Here is a 25607-nt window from a genome sequence, read left to right on the forward strand (position 1 = left end):
CTACATTTTATATCCTCTGTACTTCGACCATCAACAGTTATTTTGCTCCCCAAAAAGCAAAACTCCTTTACTACTTTAAGTGTCTCATTTCCTAATCTAATTCCCTCAACATCACTCGACTTAATTCGACTACATTCCATTATCCTCATTTCGCTTTTGTTGATGTTCATCTTATATCCTCCTTTCAAGACACTATCCATTCCATTCAACTGCTCTTCCAAGTCCTTTGCTGTCTCTGACAGAATTACAATGTCATCGGCGAACCTCAAAGTTTTTATTTCTTCTCCATGGATTTTAATACCTACTCCAAATTTTTCTTTTGTTTCCTTTACTGCTTGCTCAATATACAGATTGAATAACATCGGGGAGAGGCTGCAACCCTGTCTTACTCCCTTCCCAACAACTGGTTCCCTTTCATGTCCCTCCACTCTTATAACTGCCATCTGGTTTCTGTACAAATTGTAAACAGCCTTTCACTCCCTGTATTTTACCCCTGCCACCTTTAGAATTTGAAAGAGAGTATTCCAGTCAACATTGTCAAAAGCTTTCTCTAAGTCTACAAATGCTAGAAACATAGGTTTGCATATCGTTAATCTTTCTTCTAAGATAAGTCGTAAGGTCAATATTGCCTCACGTGTTCGAGTATTTCTACGGAATCCAAACTGATCTTCCCTGAGGTCGGCTTCTACTAGTTTTTCCATTTATCTGTAATGAATTCGTGTTAGTATTTTGCAGCTGTGAATTAGTAAACTGATTGTTCGGTAATTTTCACATCTGTCAACACCTGCTTTCTTCTTGAAGTCTTAGGGTATTTCGCCTGTTTCATACATCTTGCTCACCAGATGGTAGAGTTTTGTCATGACTGGCTCTCCCAAGGCTGTCAGTAGCTCTAATGGAATGTTGTCTACTCCAGGGGCCTTGTTTCGACTCAGGTCTTTCAGTGCTCTGTCAAACTCTTCACGCAGTATCGTATCTCCCATTTCATCTTCATCTACATCCTCTTCCATTTCCATAATATTGTCCTCAAGTACATCGCCCTGGTATAGACCCTCCATATACTCGTGCCACCTTTCTGCTTTCCCTTCTTTGCTTAGAACTGGGTTTCCATCTGAGCCCTTGATATTCATACAAGTGGCTCTCTTTTCTCCAAAGGTCTCTTTAATTTTCCTGTAGGCAGTATATATCTTACCCCTAATGAGATAAGCCTCTACATCCTTACATTTGTCCTCTAGCCATCCCTACTTAGCCATTTTGCACTTCCTGTCGATCTCATTTTTGAGACGTTTGTATTCCTTTTTGCCTGCTTCATTTACTGCATTTTTATATTTTCTCCTTTCATCAATTAAATTCAATATTTCTTCTGTTACCCAAGGATTGCTACTAGCCCTCGTCTTTTTACCTACTTGATCCTCTGCTGCCTTCACTACTTCATACCTCAAAGCTACACATTCTTCTCCTGCTGTATTTCTTTCCCCCATTACTGTCAATTATTCCTTTATGCTCTCCCTGAAACTCTGTGCATCCTCTTGTTCTTTCAGTTTATCCAGGTCCCATCTCCTTAAATTCCCACCTTTTTGCAGTTTCTTCAGTTTTAATCTACAGGTCATAACCAATAGATTGTGGTCAGAGTCCACATCTGCCCCTGGAAATGTCTTACAATTTAAAACCTGGTTCCTAAATCTCTGTTTTACCATTATATAATCTATCTGATACCTTTTAGTATCTCCAGGGTTCTTCCATGTATACAACCTTCTTTCATGGTTCTTAAACTAAGTGTTAGCTATGATTAAGTTGCGCTCTGTGCAAAATGCTACCAGGCAGCTTCCTCTTTCATTTCTCTCCCCCAATCCATATTCACCTACTACATTTCCTTCTCTCCCTTTTCCTACTACTGAGTTCCAGTCACCCATGACTATTAAATTTTCATCACCCTTCACTATCTGAATAATTTCTTTTATTTCATCATACATTTCTTCAATTTCTTTGTCATCTGCAGAGCTAGTTGGCATATAAACTTGTACTACTGTAGTAGGTGTGGGCTTCGTATCTATCTTGGCCACAATAATGTGTTTACTGTGCTGTTTGTAGTAGCTTACCCGCATTCCTATTTTCCTATTGATTATTAAACCTACTCCTGCATTACCCCTATTGTGTGTTTGTAACCCTGTAGTCACCTGACCAGAAGTCTTGTTCCTCCTGCCACCGAACTTCACTAATTCCCACTATATGTAACTTTTACTCATCCCTTTCCCTTTTTAAATTTTCTAACCTACCTGCCCGATTAAGTGATCTGACATTCCACACTCCGATCCGTAGAACGCCTGTTTTCTTTCTCCTGATAACGACATCCTCTTGAGTAGTCCCCGCCCGGAGATCCGAATGGGGGACTATTTTACCTCCAGAGTATTTTACCCAAGAGGACACCATCATCATTTAATCATACAGTAAAGCTCCATGCCCTCGGGAAAAATTACGGCCGTAGTTTCCCCTTGCTTTCAGCCGTTCGCAGTACCAGCACAGCAAGGTCATTTTGGTTAGTGTTACAAGGCCAGGTCAGTCAATCATCCAGACTTTTGCCCTTGCAACTACTGAAAAGGCTGCTGCCCCTCTTCAGGAACAACACGTTTGTCTGGCCTCTCAACAGATACCCCTCCGTTGTGGTTGCACCTACGGTATGGCTATTTGTATCGCTGAGGGTCGCAAGCCTCCCCACCAACGGCAAGTTCCATGGTTTATGGAGGGGAGGTATTCCTTGGAAAAACAAAATGCTGTGAACATTGAACTCTTTGCTGTTGTGTAGCTTATATTCTGTCACATTTTAAGATATGTAATATTGTGTTAAATAAAGTCATTAGCTACCACAATATCAGATGATCCTAATGTTTGTTGAGGTTCTTCACTACATGTATTTAACTGTATGATTCACTTATTGGTAAACTGAATAAATGCATATTAGTCCTCACACTGGAGATTGCACACCTGGGGTCAGATTAGTGAAATATATAAACCAGAAGATTAAAACAAAAGAGCTAATTGGGGTCCACAGGGCTTTGTTGTTTATTCATTCGTTGTGGTCTGCAAAAGGAGGAGAGCCTCCAGGGAATGAGGATGAGTCAAGGTATACATTAACATGAGATAAAGACATCTGAGAAACTTAATCTATTACTGTATGAATGCATGGTTTCACGGCGATATGAATTAATAAAATTTTCTTGGGCTTCCAACCATGTCAGATGGTTAAAATCCCACGAGCTTTCGACTGAGCTCTCCTCAGTCATTGTCAAGTGGTAAAAAGGACTACTGTGTTGCCGTGGCCATGTCATTATATAGCCGCACTGCTGGTAGTGACATCACTAGTGCTCTCTTCATTGCCATATATGGTAATGTTTTCAACCCGCGTCTGTCGCGACCATTTTAACCTCGCTATGGCCGGGTCCCAGGCTGTGCTGAGCTGCAAACTGCCGTTCTTGTATTTTCAGATGTTTTTATTTCAATAGCTTCTTTTATGATGCTACCACAAAATCCCTTCATCCTCATAATGACAGGGTGTTTTGTCGAATAGAATTCGGTGTCCATTTCCTAAGGCATTTTCTGCAATGGCTTATTTTTCTGGATAGAGTAGGTGTAAGCACCTCTCATGTTGCGTCCGGCGTTGCTCCACAGTGCGTACTGTTTGGCCAATGTAATAACAGCCACATTGACATGGTATCTTGTACACTCCATGTGTTCTAAGCCATAGATCATCCTTCACAGGCCTCATGAGCTGTTGAATTTATGCTGGGTATCTGATCACCAATGAAATGTTATATCTCTTCAAGAGCCGGCTAATCTTTCCTGACACAGTACCACAGAAAGGCAAAAACACAAGTTTCTTGCTTTCTTCTTTGGTGGTGTTGTCTTCTCTATTGGTGTGTTTCTTGCATGTCACACCAGATATAGAATGTGACACCTGTCTGTGGCTGTACCTGTTTTCCCAGAAGACCTTTCGGAGGTGGCTCTGTTCTAGTGGCAGACTTTCAGCATCTGAGACAACTTTAGCACGATGGATGATGGTATTCTGAACGCCACATTTTTGTGCTGGATGGTGGTGGCTGAGAGCGTATAGACCAATCTGTTTGTGTCAGTTTCCTTGTGGACACTGTGGCTGAGGTGCCCATTGGTTTTCTGTTGAATGAGGACGTCAAGGAAGGACAATGCACCATCTGTCTCGACTTCCATCGTAAACTTGATGTGGACATGAATGCTGTTCAGGTGTTCTAAGAATTTTTTCAGTTTTTCACAACAATGGGGCTAGATGATAAAAGTGTCATTGGTGTAATGATAAAAGCAACTTGGCTCAGTTGGAGCTGTGTCCAAGGTGATGTTTTCAAATTTTTCCATAAAAAGGTTGGCTATGGATGGAGTTAATGGGCTTTCCATAGCCACGCCATCCAACTGACCAAAATACTGGCCACCATGTAGGAAACATGATAATATCAACATGTGCTTAAACAGTCCCACAATTGTGTTATCAAATAACTAGGAGAGGAGATCTATACAGTCTTTGACTGGAACATGTGTAAACAGGAAGACCACATCAAAACTAACCATTATATCTCCTTGACTAAGACCCAGTTGTTTAATTCTGTTGATAAAGTCGTCGGTGTTCTTCATGTGATGCACACTATGACCCACATGTGGTGCAAGGAGGCTGGCCAGGTGTTTTGGCAATATGTAAGTGGTTACCCAATGATGTTCACAATGGGACAAAGAGGAGATCCGGTTTGTGGTTCTTTGGTGGTCCACAAAGCATAGGTGATACAGTTTGGCTATTGGATGCTGCTGACTAACTCACAGATATTGATAGTGACTGAGAAATGTTATCAAGTTGGTTACTTGGTGCTAACTTATAACATGACATGTACTCTTTGATTACTAACCCAGAACTGACTGAGTATTGTCCTGTGCATCTACCTATAGATGCACATTTGAACAAAATTCTAAATATATTAGTATGATTTTAACATTACCAGAAAATATAACAAAATCAAAGGACACAAAAATATATGAAGCAAAACAGAAAATCTGTTTAACTATGACCTGGATGATTAGAAAAAAGACAAAATTATAAGGACTACTTTATGCGTATGAGTTATACTTCTGCAGGGATGCACAGAGCCATCCAAAAATGGCTAAAATGAAATTATCCAGATCAAATAATTAAGAAATTAACAAGTTCTTCTAGTAAAAACTGGGCCTTTTTGAAACAAGAAAAATTATGGTTGCAAAACTATGGCTTTGAACTTTAGAAATAATCACTGTTTTGGACTCAAACATTCTGGAACATGAAAACTTTAATAATGAATACTTTTTGAAAAAAAATATTTTTGGAAAAAGTAAGATGTTTACAGTGAAGAGGAGAATAAGGGCTTTAAGATGACGTATATCACTGTAGCATGAAACAGCAATTTCATCACTAAAAATGTGAACGCCATGTGTTTCTTATGAATGTTAAATCATGAATTCCTATTTATAAGAATTGCTTCCAATTAATCTAACTAGCTTGCTGTCATCAGTAACCAGGAAACAGATATGTAAGTTAAAAAATTTTATGAGTCCCAATTTGAATAAGAAAGTAGTTTGTGTAACAGTTGTATTGGTGTCATTCATAAAATGAGATCAAATAAAGAAAAAAAATACATATATTTCTATCAGGGGCAGTACAAGAACAGTGCAATGGTTCCACACTGCTCTGTTACACTAACTTTTGAAACATGTTCTTTATCAGATGCCATCTACACGAAAACTGTAAAGACAGTATATCACAGTTATTTGATAATAAATACCTTAGGAGTAAAGGAGACCACTCAGTGAGAATCAGAAGCATTGAATTGTTGACAGGCACAAAGAGAAAGACAGAAAACTTCTAAACTTTCAGATTAATTCTTTCTTGATCTAGTGTACAAATACACACACAAAATAGACACATACCTGTGCCCTTATATTGTGTCAGCTGAACATACAATGGTGGGAGTGCAGTTAAGCAGTGGACTAGTGTGGGGTGCAATTTATGTTGGGTGGAGTGGGTAGGGGAAGAGAAAGGTAAAAGGCAGGAAGAGGGGTTAGGGGTGGTAGCTAGTGGCTTGGAGGGAGCTAGGCAGTTTTCTCACTAGGAATGTGGGAGGGGCAGTGGCAGGTCATGTCATGCAGTGGTGTCACAGCTGGATGGGAGCAGCAGACAATGAAGGTGATGTGGAGAGGTGAATTGGGAAGGAGTGATGGACAGAGGAGGGGAAAGCTGTTGGATGAGGGTATGGAGACAGTAGTTTAACAAATACAGGCCAAGGTGGTTCTGAATGTCCCCATACCCACTACATAATACCTTCCCATTCCTCTGTCCGAAACCCCCACCCAGATTAGCTCTCCAATGTTACTTCCATCGTGCTCTGCTCACTACCAGCTCCAACCCCCATGTATCACATGTCTTGCCCATGAACCAGCCACCTCTCCCTCCTGCACACTTAGCCAGTAATTCAGCTGCCCCCTTCCAAGCTGGTAGCTACCCACCCCTAACCTGTCCTCCTGCCTCTCTCCCCCTGTGCCCATGCCACCCAATGCAACCCCTCCCCTCCACATTGTGTGTGTGTGTTTGTGTTTATTCTAGCTCGCAAAAGGATTTCTGTGAAGCTAGTAAGTTTTCTTTTTCTGTGTGCCTGTCAATGACTCGATGCTTCTACTTTTTGGTGGTTAGTCTCCTCTACTCCTAAAGTATTTACATTCTAGCAGAACTTTCCTACCCTCTCATTGAACACTGTCTTATTGAATACACCTTCATTGTCGAGTGGGAAATTTTATGTGGTTCAAAGAAGTTGGGGGTGGTCAGACAGTAGCTTACCTACTAGCACAGCATCCCAAGTCAGATAAGCCTCAGCAGAGGAGCCAGACAAACTGTATCCCACATTATAGTGATGGGAGGGCTCAAAAGGCATAGGGAAGCGAACCTTCCTAAGGGAGTAAACCCTAAAAAAAAAGTCTTATAGGGTGGTGGTTGGGTGTAGGGCCAATAACCCCACACTGTGAAAATTTCATGTTGTGTAACCACAACAAGGGGCTTTAATAATGGATAGTATGTACAGAACATGATTTCAGCAAAGAAAAAGGACAAATGATTGGACAGTAGTGACTTGAAATATATGAACAATGCTGAAACCTGGAAAAATTAAAGAAACAGCTGAAAAGATTATGAAATTTAAGTACAATATTGTGGCATTACAAGAAGTGAGACGGCAAGAGCAAGAGCAGATAGATATGCCTCAGTATTGTCTGCTATACAGTGGACCAGAAAAAAAGAACAGGTCAATTTTGAACAGAATTTATAATAACAATAGAAGTTAGAAAAAGGCTTCTGGATTTTGAACCTATAAATGAAAGATTTAGCAGACTGAGAATAAAAGGGAAATTCAGAAATTTCAATGTAGTTGGATGAAATGAAATGGAACAGTATCAGAGAGATACACCTTACATGAAGAAAGTAGTGAGAATGGAAATATGCTATGTCAGTTTGTTGCTAGAAATAATTTACTCATCAAGAGCAACTTTTTCCACACAAAAGAGTACATCTTGGAACATGGAAATCAAATGTAAGTGGAGGAGTTAACCAAATAGACCAAGCATTGGTAAAAGCACGATATGCCACATCAGTCATAGATGTACAGAGCTGCAGTGATCCAAACTGTAATTCACACCACTATGCTGCAAAAGCTGTAATGAGAGAACAGTTAGCAGTGATAGACCAGAATGTGAAAAAAGCAAATTGGAATATAGAAGAACTAAATGACCCCGGAGTCGTAAAAGCATATGAAATAAAAATTAAAGATGTCCTATGTCCTGGAAGCCAGTGAGGAAACAATAGGAAGCCAAGATAGATGGAACAGGATCCAGAAAGTGGAGAAATAGGTTGCAGGAAAAATAATTGGGATAAGACAAAGGGAAAAGAATGAAGGATTTGACAATGAATGTAGACTAGCAATAGACCATAAAAATGCAACAAAACTGAGAGTGCTACAGAGAGAGACAGAGAGAGAGAGAGAGAGACAGAGAGAGAGAGAGAGAGAGAGAGAGAGAAGAAGAAGAAGAAGAAGAAGAAGAAGAAATGTGAAGGTGTATAAAGAATAGATGTGTAATGCTCATAGAATGTGCAAGAAAAAGAAAAAAGGAATGGCAAGAATAAAAATTTCAAGAGAACTAAAGGAACAGAATCAAACAAGAAAATCCTATCATGCAATAAGAAAGATGAGAAAAATTTTTCAACCAGTGCAAATTAAATATAAAAATAGAAATGACAGCATAATCAGAAATTAACAAAAAATGTTGCAGAGATGGGCAGAATATTTGGAACATAGTCTCAATACCAACTCAGATCAGGTATCAAGAGATCCACTAAAACAGGCGGAGATTATGATTATGGAGGCTCGAGAAGATGGAAGGGAAGAAATAAAAAGACCACCAATGTGGGAGGGGGAGTCAGAGATAATTGAAACTGAAAACCTGGTGAAGATGGGATAGTGTCAGAACTTATAAAATTTGGAGGTCATCTTGTAATATATGAAATACATGCTCTAATAAATGATGTATGGGAAAATGAAAGTATGCCTATATATGCATATAAAAAAGGAAAAAAAGTGAGTCTGTGAAAATTATAAAGGCATAACTTTACTGAACACACCCTACAAGATATTTTCTGTTGTGATGAATGAAAGGTAAAAACAGTGCACTGAAAATCTCCTTGGAGATTACCAATGTGGTTTCAGCCAAATAGAGGCACTTCTGACCAGTTGTCTGTTATTAGACAAATAATAGAGAAATTTTATGAATGCGACATAGAATTTCACTGCATGTTTGTTGATTTTAAACAAGTTGTTGATAGTGTAATAGGCCAGTGTTGTATAAATCACTAAAACAATTGGGCATCTGAGACAGCTTAGGAAGGTTAGCTGAATTAAAAATGAGGGACACAAAGGAAAAAGTGAAAGTGATCACCAAAATGATCAAGAGCTTTAACTTTACTGATAGAGTGAAACACAGTGACAGTCTCTCGGTGCTACTGTTCAGCTTAGTACTGCATAGTCTGGTACAAAGGACAGACAGGAGAGGATCAATAATTATGAAATCAAGTGGAATATATGCATATGCAGATGTTACTGCAATTGTGGCAAGAGATGTACAAATCTCTAAAGAAATGTGTGAAATAATGGAAGCTGAAGAAGCAAAAATTGGTAAATGAAAATAAGACCAAATACATAGTAATACCCAATTTTAAGGCAAGGCCTTTAATAATGTTTTAGATCTGTTACCTGCTTCCATTATTTAGGCATCCTCCTAACCAGTGATAATAATATGAGAGAATGTATGAGAAAGGATACAAGTGGGAAACTTAACATGTTATGCAAACTTACAAGTATTCAAGAATTCTCTAATTACAAGAACAACCAAGTGAAGATTGTACTACTACATTGTCAACATGTTGTCACGTATAGGTCAGAAATGTGGACAGTGACAGAAGCAGATATGAACAACCTAAGGTCATTCAAATGGTAGAACCATGAAATACAAGGGCTTATACAAGAGAAAGATAAGGTGAATTTTTTTTAAATCTCAAAGAATACGCTGGGTAGGACAAATGGAGGTGATGACAGTTGACAAGATACCCAAATGAATTTTATTTCACCAGAAGGAAGGGCTGACCAAGAGTTAGATAGCTGGACAATGTGTTTACTGACCTTACCAAAATCGAGATCTGAATATGGAAGGAAAAAGCAGAGAACGGAGATGTATGGAGGAAAATTGTTGAGGAGGCAAAGGCCCATCAAGAGCCTTAGTGCCAAAAGAAGAAGAACTTTCCAATAGTTATTTGATCCAAATTCTTTCTGAAAAAAAAACAACTGTGATTGTGATATACAGTAACCACTGAATCATTCCTTCATTCACCCATTGTGTATGCTAAATTTTATCATGAAGGAAATCCTTCAGAGATTTGGAACAAGTTAAATTATGCATTAATAGGCAGAAGCTACCACTGCTGGCTATAGTTGTGAAATATTATAACAACAAATCATGATTAGTGTTAATCTTCTCAAACTGATAAGTGTGGTAGTTACATCTACATTATACAATGAGAAAAACAACTACTTTGGTAAAATGCAGCTGCCCGTCATCCTACTCTACTCAGCTACTGTTTTTGTCCAATATTTAAAACAGAGCATTTATTTTACTTTATGCAGATCATTATCAGCTGTCTATATACATGCAAAAATGCATTTATTTAATGTAAATAATGGAGTTACATGCAGTTTATGGTCTTGATTCCAAGTATGCTGATAAATTTCTGAAAGAGTGGCTAACGAGGTATTTTTTTACCTTGTTATTAAATATTTGGGGATTTTCAAGTTTCTGCCAAACATCCACTGGTAACTGGTATAGGCTTTGCAACAGAATATAAAATTTCATTTTGAACCCTAGTGGTGGGATGCATGTTCTATGTGGAAATTATTTCTACTTTTAATGTTGTGGTTGTGAATTGATGAGTTCATCCTATACTCACTCTAGTTACTAACTACAAATACCATTAGGAAATATATGTCAGATGTAAGTGTAAGTCAGAGAAAAAGCTTTTGGAACTCATTTGGTTATCAACTTTTGACAGTATTCTTATTACACACTTCTGCAGAGTAAATACTTTTTTCAGCTGCAGTGTTCCAGATGATTATACCATAGGACAGAACTTGGTCAAATACACTATCAATCCTGTACACAGGTGAAAAAATGAGAGAGATTTCCAAGGGCAAAGAAAGCATAACTGAGCTGTTTATTTTATTAAACACAGACTGATGTCTGTTGTGTAGGAATTTCACTTACTGAGCCTTAGCCAGTGTGTACATAGTGATCTCTACCACTATACCTATAAATTGATTTTATTTGTTTTTGGAAGGCCCTTATACAAGATTTTGAAGGAGGTCATTCATTTGTAAGCCCATTCCATTATTCTCCTGGTTATGTCTGTTGTTTATGTGTTTGAGCCCTTTATCAATATATTTCCATCTTCAGTGAACATTGCAGTTTTTGCAGAATCCTACAGTGTTTCAGGTGAATTATGTATGTAGGCCAAGAACAGGAGTGGCATAAGGATGAACCTTGTGGCACACCATATTAGATGTTTTCTGACTCTGAATTTAGTCTTATTCCTGTTGTATCACTTGGTAATGTGATACTCTGTTCTCTATTGGATTCCATAGAAGTGGCAAAACAACATGCTGCAGGATATAAAATTAAAAATTACCAGTACAAGGCATGAACAATCTGGAGCATTATGAGACATGATATGAATGTGTGACTGTAGGCTTTCCCAGCATAAACTATCAATGAATGTTTCTCGGGTCTCCAGCCGGGTGGTAACGTTGATATCTTGTGACGTTTTGGGAAGTGTCATACTACCCATCTTCTGGCAAGATAACAACGCTACCACCCGGCTGGAGACCCGAGAAACTGTCATCAATGATATGAATAAACTCTGTACTTGGTTTTCCATTTTTATCACTGTTGAAGCACTTGTCATAGAGAATGGGTAAAAAAAAGTCTAAACATTTATCTGTGATTAACATTTCATTAATGTGCATGAAGTAATACAAAAATCTGCAGTGTGTTTACTTTTAACTAGTATTTATGTTTTATGCAAAATATCTCATGTCTCCAATAAAGCAATAAAATAATTTTCAAATTGTTCATTATGGTATGACCAAATCATATTTAACATGAGCGCAGTGAAAACTATTTTGAGAAAAAGAAATTGTAAAACTTTACAAGAATTCTTTGCAACAGCCTCAAATGATAAAGCTTCCCTTTTTCTGTCACACTACAACACAAACTTTTCCTCCTGCAACAAACTAGGTTCTGTGGGTCCCAGATTTGCCAGATGGAGAAATGAGCTTCTTCTCAGTTTCTGAAGATGGTACTGTACGAAAGTGGATTATTGGACTGGAAGGATTGGCCAAGGCTATTGTACTCACACTGACCCTTGCCAGAGATCCAGTTCCAGGACCATATGGTACTACAGTCAGTTTAGTAGGTGAGTGGAGACTTTTTGTGCATACTACATTTACATATTAATGAAGTAATGGACAATTGTGGGTAGAAATTGTGTGCAGTGGAACTGCATAATTTAGTACCATCAGTAGGTATTAGTTATAATCTGTTTATGAGTGGAAGACAGGAAGAACTTGTGTGCTGTACAATATGCTTATGGAAGGAACTAATGCATGCTTGGATTTGCTCATTAAGTGTAAAATGATCTTTTTTTGTCACTTGTCAGTTCTTTCACCTCTGACAACAATTTTTCAATTGAGAAAATGTCAAGACTGACCATGGTTTGAGGTACATGTTGAACTGCAGGCCCCCCAATAATTGGCTGGATATGTACATTCATAGGTCTGAGGATGGCAAAGATATACCATCTCCAATGAGATCATGTCAAGTTAAGTTCAGGTGCGCGCCCAGTAGGCCGTGCGGTCCAACGCACAGCTTTCCGGGCGGGAAGGAGTGCCTGTGTCAAGGTCTGGTGAACCGGCCAGTTTGTGGATGGTTTTTAGGCAGTTTTCTATCTGCCTCGGTGAATGTGGGCTGGTTCCCCTTATTCTACCTCGGTTACACTATGTCGGCGATTGCTGCGCAAACAAGTTCTCCATGTACGCGTACACCACGCAAACATATGGGTTACACTTATCTGGTGCGAGATGTTCCCTGAGAGGGTCCACCGGGGGCCGAACCACACAATAACCCTGGGTTCAGTGTGGGGCGGTGGAGGGGTGAAGTGGAGTGCAGGTAGTCATTGTGGGGTTGTGGACCGCTGTGGCTATGGTGCCTCTCTGTCATTTCTAGGTGCCTGGTTAATTCTTACAAAAATCTAAGCTTGCAAAAATAATCACCATTTTCCTCATTGGGAGAGCAGCTTATTGTTGAAGAAGTAGCAGAATCTCACAGATCAAACAATGGAAAATTTCTGTGTGATGAGAGATTATATTACGGACCATGATGAAACTTCATTCAAAGTATCTTTCTTTACATCATTATGTATAATATGAAACATACTGATATGCAGCCATTCAATGTAAAGTACCTGCTTACATGCATTACTCATTGTGATTCTCATTTATCTGTCGAAATTGTTGACATAAGGCTACGTTAAGCAGTAGCAGGTTTTTCTAAATTCCTGTACTTAATGTGCTGTTGTTGTGTACAGCACTGGAAAATGGTTTGAATAGACTGTCCCACAAAGCTTCTGACACATTCACATAGAACATTATAATATATGAGTCATGAGAGACATGATGCAATATCTCTTTAATTTGTGTAGGCGGCCTAAAAAATCCCATATTTGTATATCAAACACAGGAAAATCCAGGATGGAATTTAACAATCCAAAGAAGGAAAGTTTATACTCACCATATAGCAGAGATGCTGAGTCACGATAGGCACAACAAAAAGATTCACACAATTATAGCTTTTGGCCATTAAGGCCTTTGTCAGCAGTAGAAACACATACACACACACACACTCATGCAAATGCAACTTGCGCACATGTCTGCAGTCTCAGAGAGCTGAAACCACACTGCAAGCAGCAGCTCTAGTGCATGATGGGAGTGGCTGGGGTGGGTAGGGGGAGGGTAGTATGGTGGGAGTGGCGGTCAGTGAAGTGTTGCAGTTTAGATGGAGGGCAGGAGAGAAGGTATGGAGGGGTGGGGGGTAAGTAGTGGAAAGGAGAGAAATAAAAAGAATAAATTCAAAGACTGAGTGTGGTGGTGAAATGATGGCTGTGTAGTGCTGGAATGGGAACAGGGAGGGGGCTGGAGGAGTGAGGACAGTGACTAACGAAGGTTGAGGCCAGGAGGGTTACGGGAATGTAGGATGTATTGCAGGGAAAGTTCCCACCTGTGTAATTCAGAAAAGCGGGTGTTGGTGGGAAGGATCCATATGGCACAGGTTGTGAAGCAGTCATTGAGATGAGGGATATCATTTTCGGCAGCGTGTTCAGCAACAGGGTGCTGCACTTGTTTTTTGGCCACAGTTTGTTGGTGGCTTTTCATGTGGACAGACAGCTTGTTGGTTGTCATGATAACCAGTCTGCAATGGGGCACCATGTCAAATGCATTTTGGAAATCTAAAAATGTGGAGGCTGCCAGTTGCCCATCATCCATAGTTCTCCATATATCATGTGAGAAAAGGGCAAACTGAGTTTCACACGAGCTGTGCTTCCTAAAAACCATGTTGATTCATGCATATAAGCTTCTTGGTCTCAAGAGAGTTTATTATACTCAAACTGAGAATGTGTTCAAGGATTCTGCATTCTGCAGCAAAGAGAAGTTAGGGATATTGGTCAGTAATTTTGTGACTCCCTTCTTTTCCTATTCTTGTATACTTGAAAATCATCAAATAAAACTGACTAAGTCTTAAACATACATGGAATTAAAACAATATTCTAGCCTTGAAATGTGATGTTGCTATTGTGTCTCTGAATATTTGATTATGTTTTTATGACTGAGCTTGGAACAATAACTTTCTCCAGAATGTAGACAACAATAATTTACTTAGTTTGAAACACTAAAAACATTGTACCAAAAAATGGAAAATCTGGGATGGTATAACAACAAAACATAGTATACTGTCTGTATTTGTAGTTTTATTAAAACATTAGAAGAATAATGAAGATTCTCTTTAATCTGTTATATATGTAGCCTGAGTGGTTTTATTTACTGTTCAAGGATAACTCTTTCCCATTTAGCAGACATTTAAATATCTTGTACATTTGTGCATATGAGTATTTTTTATTAAATTTTCATTCAGTATAAAATTTATTCAGTATTTTTTAGGCCTGTATCATTATGTGGTATTGTGGCAGCCATGCTACAAAAATGTGAACTGACCAGAGCTGCACATTGCCGGCTCAAGTTAGATGTGTCAGTTGTCCATAGATGTGCTTACTTATTGATAGGCAAAATTCTGGCAACATGTGGCATACACAGGTGCAGGTCAGCAAAAGCAACAGCAGTGCAAACTGAACAGCCATACAGTACAAACACATATTTCCAGTGTTACAACTGCAGTCCATGGACCATGGGTCGAGATTAACGTGATCCCCCCACCAACACATACAGAAGTTTGACACTCTTTGTTTGCTTTGGCTGTGAAATACATGGTGCAGCAGCGTTCATAGTAGGATATTAAAAACACACTATCAGGCACAAACTGTAATTTATTTATTACCTCTTATGTCAATTAATAGTTAAAGGTATGCCATTTACTGATGTGTAAGTCATTGTCCATTGTGTGGATTACTATTTGAATATGACTCCTGTCAAACGATGCCCTTTCTGTACAACATGTTTATCTAGGTGGCGTTGGAAGCTTTCCATAACTTGGTGTAACGTTTTCCCTGGGACATTGCTGATGGCAGTTCTTATGCAATCCTTTATCTCAGGAATGGTGGCACAAAATGTTTGGAACACTACTTCCTTCAGGTAGCCCCAAAGGAAAAAGTCTGCACATGAAAGGTGAGGACAAATTGGATGAAAATCAGTGTGGGTTTAGGCCTCTTAGAGGTTGTCAGGACCAGCTTATGGCAAATAATGGAGAAGTGTTACGAGTGGAACAGGGAATTGTATCTATGCTTTATAGCTCTAGAAAAGGCATATGACCAGATCCCTAGGAGGAAGTTATTGTCTGTTCTACGAGATTATGGAGTAGGAGGCAAACTTTTGTAAGCAATTAAAGGTCTTTACATAGATAGGCAGCAGTTAGAGTTGACGGTAAATTGAGTTCATGGTTCAGAGTAGTTTCAGGGGTAAGACAAGGGTGAAACCTGTCTCCACTGTTATTCATATTATTTATGGATCATATGTTGAAAACAATAGACTGGCTGGGTGAGTTTAAGATATGTGAACACAAAATAAGCTGTTTCACATATGCGGATGACTTAGTTGTGATGGCAGATTCGAATGAAAGTTTGCAAAGTAATATCTCAGAGCTAGATCAGAAATGTAAGGGCTATGGTATGAAGATTAGCATCTCCAAAACGAAAGTAATGTCAGTGGGAAAGAGACATAACGGATTGAGTGCCAAATAGGAGGAACAAAGAACATGTGGACAGTTTCAAGTACTTATGATGCATATTCTCACAAGATGGCAACATAGTGAAAGAACTGGAAGTGAGGTGTAGCAAAGCTAATGCAGTGAGCACTCAGCTATGATCTACTCTCTTCTGCAAGAAGGAAGTCAGTACCAAGTTATCTGTGCACCGTCCGATCTTTCGACCAACTTTGTTGCATGGGTGCAAAAGCTGGATGGATTCAGTTTACCTTATCAGTAAGGGTGAGGTTATGGATATGAAAGTAGCTGGGATGATTGCAGGTACTAGTAGATTGTAACATGGCAGGAGGGTGTCCACAATGAGGAAATCAAAGAAAAACTGGAAATGAACTCTGTAGATGTAGCAGTTAGGGCGAACAGGCTTAGATGGTGGGGTCATGTTACACGCATGGGAGAAGCAAGATTACCCAAGAGACTCATGGGTTCAGCAGTGGAGGGTAGGAGGAGTCGGAGTAAACCAAGAAGAAGGTACCTGGATTTGGTTAAGAATGATTTTGAAGTAATAGGCTTAACATTAGAAGAGGCACCCATGTTAGCACTGAATAGGGGATCATGGAGGAATTTTATAATGGGGACTATGCTCCAGACTGAACACTGGAGGGCATAGTCAGTCATAAATGATGATGATGATGATGAAAGGTGAGGTGAGTGAGGCGGCCAGGAAATGTCATGAAAAGGGGAAATTACTCATATGTTGAAAACAATAGACTGGCTGGGTGAGTTTAAGATATGTGAACACAAAATAAGCTGTCTCGCATATGCGGATGACTTAGTTGTGATGGCAGATTCGATCAAAAGTTTGCAAAGTAATATCTCAGAGCTAGATCAGAAATGTAAAGGCTATGGTATGAAGTTTTGCATCTCCAAAACGAAAGTAATGTCAGTGGGAAAGAGACATAAATGGATTGAGTGCCAATAAGGGTGAGGTTATGGATATGAAAGTAGCTAGGATGATTGCAGTTACTAGTAAATGGGAACATGGCAGGATGGTGTGCAACATTTGTGAATTTTGGCGAAGGAGATCACACATGGTTAAGCAGAATGTCTTGTGTGAAACCTAGTCATGAGGCCTGATTTCCTGAACAGTCTGTAGCTTATATGGTTGAAAATGGAGATCTTCATGCAATATTCTCCTGAATGAGTGATCGGACATATGCACAGTTTGCACATGATGATGAGCAGATCCTTTTGAGTAGTGCAGCATGAACATTTTCCATGGCTTCTGGTGTCCGCACAGTTCTTTCATTTCTTCCCACTTTGCCACAAACAGAACCTGTTGTTCGAGATGCACGTACCCACCTCACAACGGTCCATCCATCTGGAACTTACCCATGATGTCCCAAGTTGAAATGTTGCTGAAATAGACGCTGGGTAGCAATAACAGAGTCATTATTCTTGAAATAACTTTCAACAGCAAAGGCACAATGCTGTGCACTCCACTGCTCCATATCACTGTCACACTCAAAATTGTTGCTCATAAGTACACGAATGCAGCAAGAGTTGGCGCGCACTCCTGCAGTACATCATTGTACTATGCAAGTCAAATTACGCTATGAATGCTGCGGCACCCTGTACAAGCCCCACGATCATGAAGAAAATTTGTCTCATTCTGAACATGTGTCCAATGTTCTCCTGCGGTCATGTGATTGGTCAATGCACTTGTCACTGATCAGTGTATACCCTCCACAACAGTGTTTGAGTGGGACTATTGTGCAAACACCTTACTGGATGGGCAGTTAACAGTCATTGCAATGAGATTTCATTTTTGTCAGTTGTTCATTTACTCTTTTGTGCAGAATAAATACATTTACAGCACACATCTATGAAATTTTGAACTCTCACTGTGCCACACAAATGCATATACATTCACTGCAGCTGACATCAACAAGTCAGTCTTGGGTGCAGTTTTCTTCATCCATTATAACTTACTAGCAGATATCGCAAATGCTCAACTGATTGATTCAACATTGAATTTGAAGATAGTAGGATGGCCATTAACATTGAGTATAGATTTAAATCTCAGGAAGTTGTTTCTTAAAGTATTTGTATGGAGTGTAGCCATGTATCGAAGTGAAACGTGGATGATAAATAGTTTAGACAAGAAGAGAATAGAAGCTTTCGAAATGTGGTGCTACAGAAGAATGCTGAAGATTAGATGGGCAGATCACATAACTAATAAGGAGGTATTGAATAGAATTGGGGAGAAGATGAGTTTGTGGCACAACTTGACTAGAAGAAGGGATTAGTTGGTAGGACATGTCCTGAGACATTGAGGGATCACCAATTTAGTATTGGAGGGCAGCGTGGAGGGCAAAAATTGTAGAAGGAGACCAAGAGATGAATACACCAAGCAGATTCAGAAGGATGTTGGCTGCAGTAGGTACTGGGTGATGAAGAAGCTTGCACAGGATAGAGTAGCATGGAGAGCTGAATCTAACCAGCCTCAGTACTGAAGACCACAATAACAACAGGATGGCCATTTGCTTTCTTCAGTGTAAACCAGTGAAGTGCCTCAGACTGTATTCAGACATACTGGGCAAATAAACAGAGCTCACTTACCCGCATGGTGTACTGAAGAGCATCAAACATTTGACAGTTCACCACACTGTGACTACACCTGGCGAGACACCTCATGCTGTCCATGTTGACTCACACCTGAATGACTTGCCGTAGCAAAGGCTGAGTTTGAGGCCATGTTGTGACAGGGCAGTGTTCAACCATTACATAGCCCATGGTCCTTTGTCTTGCAATTAGTCCCCAAGAAAGAGAACTTGTAGCAACTGAGCAGAGACTATTGTGCCTCAAATGCAGGAATGTTATGTGACTGATATCCGGTACCACACCTGCAGGATTTTAACCATACCTTGGCAGGCTCAGTTATATTTAGCAAAATTGTTTACCTGAAGGCATTCATGCAGATTCCTTTGGCACCTGAAGCCATCAAATAAATGGCAATTATCATGCCCCTTGGGCTTTTTGAGAGCTTGTGTGTGACATTTGGCCTTTGGAATGCTGCCCAGGTATGGCAACTTTCTGGATGGCATTGTACAAGGCTTATTGTGGTATTATCTAACAAAGAGAGTGCAGAAAGCTGTACTTAGTAATTTAACCAACATCATCTGGGGACAGAATTCTGACTGGGGAGAAATCAATCATGAGGTTTCCCAAGGCTCATTGTGAGGTCCACTATTGTTCTTCACATATGTAAACGATCTTCCATTGAATGTACTACAAGCAGAATTTTTTCTTCTTTTGGATGAAACTAGTATTGTAATCAATCCAAGCATACATACAGAAACAGATCAGATGGTAAAGAATGTTCATTGACTGGTTTTCTGTGAGTGGCGTCACCCTAAATTTTAAAAAGACAGAACATATTCAGTTCTGTACATCTATGGCTACTACACTAGTGATAAGTGAAACACATGGTGATGAAATAATAAACAAGTTGGAAACTTCAGAATGCTTAGGTGTCCATATTGATGAGAATTAAACTTGGGAAAAGCACATTTTGGAACTCCTAAAACAATTTAATTCAGCCACATTTGTGCTTAATGTCATTTACAATCTTGGAGGTAGGTGAGGGGTTGGGTGACAAATCAATAAGTTGAGATATTTTGCACATTGTCGTTCAATAATGACATACAGAATAATGTTCTAGGGTAACTCATCTTTAAGAAAGAGACCCTTACTTGCTCAAAAATGTACTGTAAGAATTATATGTGCTGCTCACCCATGATCATCTTGTAGGCATCTGTTTGAGGAGTTCAGCTTTCTGGCTAATGCTTCAGAGCATATTTATTCCCTCATTAAGTTTGTTGTAAATAATCCACAATAGTTCAAAAGGAACAATCATGTTCATAATTACAATAGCAGAAGGAAAAATAACATTCATCACTCCATATTAAGGTACTCTTGGTCTATTTGAAGTTGTCCGAACTCCACCATCACCACCTAATGACCATCTTTCAGCATCTAAGAGAGGCCAGCTTTATCATTAACCCCTCAAAAAGTATATTCAGTATCACTGAATTTGAGTTTCTAAGGCATTTAAACACTCCAAGCGGATCCACACCACTACCGGACAAATCACATTTTATACATTTGGAAGTGTATCACAGATATTATGTGTCCAATATGGGGCAAAATTATTTGTCATTTTAGATCATAATCAGTAAACCTCTTGCCTCCAATTCTTTATAGAATCAAACTCTCATTTATAAAACAATTCCAATGAAGTGATCACCTTAAAAATTAGTTAATGCGTGAAATATTTGCTGTTAAGCAGTTAAACAAGTAAAAGCTTAGAAAATGTTTGGAATTATGTTTAAGGTCATTTGGAAGTCACTAAGCACTGTCATTATCAAACAATGGCTAAGTAAAGGCTGGGTAATCCCCCCCCCCCCCCCCCACCAAAAAAACTCAATGTTTATGATATCATATCTACTGAACTATGTGTCATATAATGATGTAATTTTGCAAGTGCATTTAGTGTTATATGTGAATAGTGTGTGCAGATAGTGTAGTGAATGGAGTCATTAGTAAAGAAGTAATAAATTAAAATATCATGTTTTATGCTGAAGTTTTACTGAGTGAATACTGAAAATGTTGTAAGAGGTAAACTTTTATCATATCATCATTCTATGTGAATATCAGTGAGAGGTGTAAGCAAGAGTTTCATAAGCTTTGAAAATATGTGTAAAGTTTGTTGGACGTTGCTAAAGTGCTCACTCTCAAATACTGGATGAATATAATTTGTGTGTGATAAGTGACACTGCCTGAGACATACACACAATTTCTAATGGTAAAACATGTCTTACTCTGTTAAATCTTTAATGTTGGTGCCACTTAATGAGTAGGTTGTGACAACATTTTAAAAACTGGTAGTAAAACTAAAATTTGTATTGCCCCTGCAATCCATTCAATAGACAACGTGCTACAGAGGCATGCACCATGTGTTGAATTACTCATTTAGTAATATAGATGCACTTTTTTGTTTTAGGATCTGGCACTACAATGGTTTTTCACCCAAAAGAAAAACAAGTATTTTTAGTTGGAACTGAAGAAGGACATATATACAAGTGCAGCACTATGTATACTGCTTCATACTTGATGACATACAATGCACATAACATGGCAGTGTACAGAATTCATTACAACAAATACAACTCTGACATATTTGTCTCTTGTAGTGCTGACTGGACAGTTAAGATATGGGAAGACAAAAGAAGGTAGGATACCACTATTCTAGTTATGCAAGATTACTTTCTTTTCTCTCTTTTTATTATAATTCAGTTGTTTCCCTTTTCTCTTAAGCTGTATACATATACCAAAAAGATATACAGACTGTTTATAATTAAAGTTCCAGCTTCAAAACACTGTAAAAACAAGAGCCGCTGCACAGAATGACATCACGTTTGAACAGAATATATTTTAAGAAGGAGGAAGCTTTGTGGGGAAAAAACTTAATGAAAATTTTCCCACTAGATGGCATTGCAAGCATCATAACATAAATGGTTTCAGCTACAAATGACAGATGAATTGCAATATGACTGATATGATGCAGGTTGCACATTAAACCAACTGTACTGTGTAATGTCCATGACTTCACAAGTTTGGCATTCAATGGTTGTTGCACTATTAGTTACGTAAGCCCACCCACCTTGGCAAGGTCCTGCCACATCATATGGGAAAAATTAGTTTTTATCTGTCCTGAGGCCAAAAATGACATAAAAAGCCACACTGGCATTAGTTTTGTAAGTGCCCTGAAGCCAAAACCACATAAAAAGCAGCAAAGAAATTGGTTTTTAATTGTCATGAGACTGGCACAAGACATGTTCAGTATGCTGTCCACTGTTTTCTGCCACAAGTTGAAATCGAGAAACAGCATGTTCCCCAACAGATTGGAATATCCCAAGGGCTCATGTTCAGAATTTGTTGCACAATGCATACCTTCAATTCAGCTATGTTTGTAATCAAAGCTTTGAACATACCATCTTTCAGAAAATCTCACAGCCAGGAGTCACATTGATTAAGATCAGGTGATCAGGATGGCCAGCTGTAGGGAAATTATGGCTGACAATTCTAGAATTTTCAAAAAGCGTCTGCAGCAGCTGCCTCACTAGTTGTGCAATGCTGCAAGATATGTAACCTTGCATAAAAATGATCCTACCCACATATCGACACTGTTGAGTTGGAATGACTTTGGTATGCAAAAGACTCTCATAGTCTTTACCAGTGATGGTACAGTTAACAGGACCCACAGGATCCATCTCCTTGAAAAAATACGGCCCTACAATTAATGATACTGTAAAGCACACACTTACCTTCGCAGAATGAAGCAGTACCAACTGATGTGGAAGCGGACTTTCTGTTGCCCGTATTCTGCAGTTCTGTGTCTTCATATGTCCAAAGAATTTTCCATGGCCGTTTATTGTCCATTTCCATGCAAGCTATAAAGTCTTGAGCAAACATTTGTCTTATTGACAGGTCAGCAGGAAGCAACTCCTGAACAAGAGTAATTTTGTATGGATAGCAATGGAGGATGTTTTATAGAATTTTGTGCACCATGCTCACAGACATCACACACTGCAGGTTTTCACACTGATGCTTGACCCCTCCTTCACATCATCTACTGACCCTGGATCAATTGCTTTTCTCCCTCTGCCACATGGCATTTCAAAAGAACCTATCTTTTTGAATTTCATAATTATTTTCTCTAGACCTTTGGCAGACATTGCCTTTTTTCATACCTGTGAGTGTGCAGAACTTCTCCAGAGGTGCTGACACCCAGTTACCTATCTCATAAAAGAGCATTACCAGCAGCACGTGATACTGCATTGAGACAGTCATGCCAAGCATCTCAGATGTAAACTAAGGAATATCTGCTGCTCACAGTGTGGTTTCAGTTGGCTGAGACTGCAGTCGTGTGTGTGAGTTGCGTTTATGTGTGTGTGTGTGTGTGTGTGTGTGTGTGTGTGTGTGTGTATGTGTGTGTGTGTTTTGTTGACAAAGGCCTTAATGGCTGAAAGCTTTAATTGTGAGAGTATTTTTGTTGTGCCTAGCTGCAATTCAGCATCTCCGCTATGTGGTGAGTAACAACTTTCCTTCTCATAATATTGTTACATTCCATCCTGGATTTTCCATTAATAGATAATAATTTAGTTTCTTCTTTAAATGTATCAAAAGCCTGATTCATAAAACTCATGAACTTCAATAACATTCACAGAGAAAAACAAAAGAGCATATAGAACTTCAGCAGACTTGTGTTTATCGGAGCACGACATGGAAATTTGACATTACCTGGAGACATCTTGATAGAAACTAGCTAATGTTCTGCTACTCTACAACCAGTAACAATAGTGGGGGGATGGCTACATATGTAAAAATGGGGTTACATTCCAAGATTTTCAGGTTACTGAATGTTATGTTGAATAAATCTTCGAATTCCTTGCCACAGTAGTGGATCAGGAAAGACAAGTTAAGCGTATTGAAAATTTGCAGATTACCAATTGGTAATATCTTACACTATGTAAAACAGTCAGAGACAGTTGCCATAAGGTTATCCAGACTTAACTGGAGTCACTCTTTCTGAAGATTGTAATCTTATTTTCTATCAGATACTACTGATCATGGACATCTAGAATTGTTGATGTCCAGTTTTTCATTATTTGTGTCACTGAAATTCCCTGTTAAGATCAAGAGTCAAACAGCCTTTGACATACTGTTTTCGGGCAAAACTACCTACTGTAATACAGATGGCCATGTTGGGTAAATCATATTATTAAATTATTCTGATCAGATGACTTAAGAATTACTTGAACAGTCTTCATTCTAACATTAGAGGTTGATTGGTTTTAGGGGACTAAACAGTAAAGTCATCAACTCCTTGGCCAAGGGTTCATTCACCTGGAGGTAGTACCTCCACCAAGAATGTGTTCAGATGAGGAAAATAGTAGGAGTGGTAAAAGCAAGGTACTGAAGGCAGTATTGATGGTTCAAATGGTTTAAATGGCTCTGAGCACTATGGGGCTTAACATCTGAGGTCATCAGTCCCCTAGAACTTAGAACTACTTAAACCTAACTAACCTAAGGACATCACACACATCCATGCCCAAGGCAGGATTTGAAACTGCAACCGTAGCAGTCACGTGGTTCCAGACTGAAGCACCTAGAACTGCTCGGCCACTCCAGCCAGCTGCAGTATTGATGACAGCGCTGAAAAAACAATTTATAGAGGAGTAAAATTATATGGATTTGATTGGGGTATGTAGGTTAGAGCAGACCAGGACACAGACTAACTCCCATCTGACCCCACCAACCTCACTAAGGATAAAGACAGCTACAGTGTAAAGAATGCCTTCTAGTCAAGGGATCAAGAAAAATAAAACAGATAAGGCTAAAAATGTAATGGGCATCACTTGGACCATCAATAATATGACAAGATGAGAGAGATAGTGAAGTCTCCATATGGGTGTTCCCTGTAGTTTTGCATTCGAGGTGGCGGGCCCTTCCAGAGCTGTGCCATCCCTGATTTACCTCAGGAAACGCATGAAAGGGGAGGAGCTTCTTCTTCTGCTGCTGCTGCTTATCCATTAATGGATGTTGGCGACCACATGTTGCATCTTTCTTCTGTGAACCGCTGTATGTAATAGCTGGTCTACACTTCGTAGTCCTGTCCATTGCTTTTTTTGTCCAACCGGGATGTACTTCTTCACCCTTGTCTTCTTTTTCCTTCAATCTTTCCTTCTGTTATTAACTGCAGAAGCAAATATTTAGTGTTCTTACTATATGTCCAAGGGACGTAGTTTTTCTTCTTTTAAGCACTGTCAACATTTCTCGCTCTTTGTTCATTTGTTCCAGTACTTTGGTGTTGGTTATTCTTGCAGTCCACAGTACTTAAAGCATTCTGTGATAAATTCACATTTAAAGGCCTATGACTCTCTAATCAACAGAATATTACTCCGAAAACATAAAGTAGGGTGCAGTATAAACCTCCAAAAAGCAATGGAAACAAAAAGCAGGAGGGATGACAGAGGCAACAGGCAAAGAAGGCAGGGTCAAGGGCCATCCTGACCCAGTATGTGGCAAGAGACATCCACAACTCGAACCACCCTGCCACCTCACTCTTGCCCACACCGTGCAGATAGTTTGAAATGTTATATCTGAGAATAAAAACTATTGCCATAGAGAAAACAGCAAAGCAGTGGAGAGCCAGGATGGGGCATTCCACCAGGATTATGAGCAACTGTCAGCGAGGGTCCACAACCACAAGTGGGAGTGGCATATTATGTAAAATAAAACTATGGGTCAGTCTGGTACAACCAGTGCGGATGCAACATACACTGATACATTCCTTTTGGGAAGAACAGAAGAAAGAATGCCATGCAGCTGTAGCCTCCTTGATAGTTGCAAAGTTTATTAACAGTAATCCA

General features: G+C 39.3%; 1 protein-coding gene across 1 annotated transcript in view; it reads left to right on the forward strand.

Annotated features, from left to right (window-relative positions):
* LOC126273258 (dynein intermediate chain 2, ciliary-like) overlaps positions 1–25607 on the forward strand; it is a 225725-nt gene that overhangs the window by 177419 nt on the left and 22699 nt on the right. The window contains exons 6-7 of the mRNA XM_049976803.1: positions 11923–12100; positions 21176–21404. Of these exons, the coding sequence (XP_049832760.1) occupies positions 11923–12100; positions 21176–21404 (407 nt within the window). The remainder of the gene's footprint in view (positions 1–11922; positions 12101–21175; positions 21405–25607) is intronic.

This window comes from Schistocerca gregaria, chromosome 5 (genome assembly GCF_023897955.1).
Source record: "Schistocerca gregaria isolate iqSchGreg1 chromosome 5, iqSchGreg1.2, whole genome shotgun sequence".
NCBI lineage: Eukaryota > Metazoa > Arthropoda > Insecta > Orthoptera > Acrididae > Schistocerca > Schistocerca gregaria.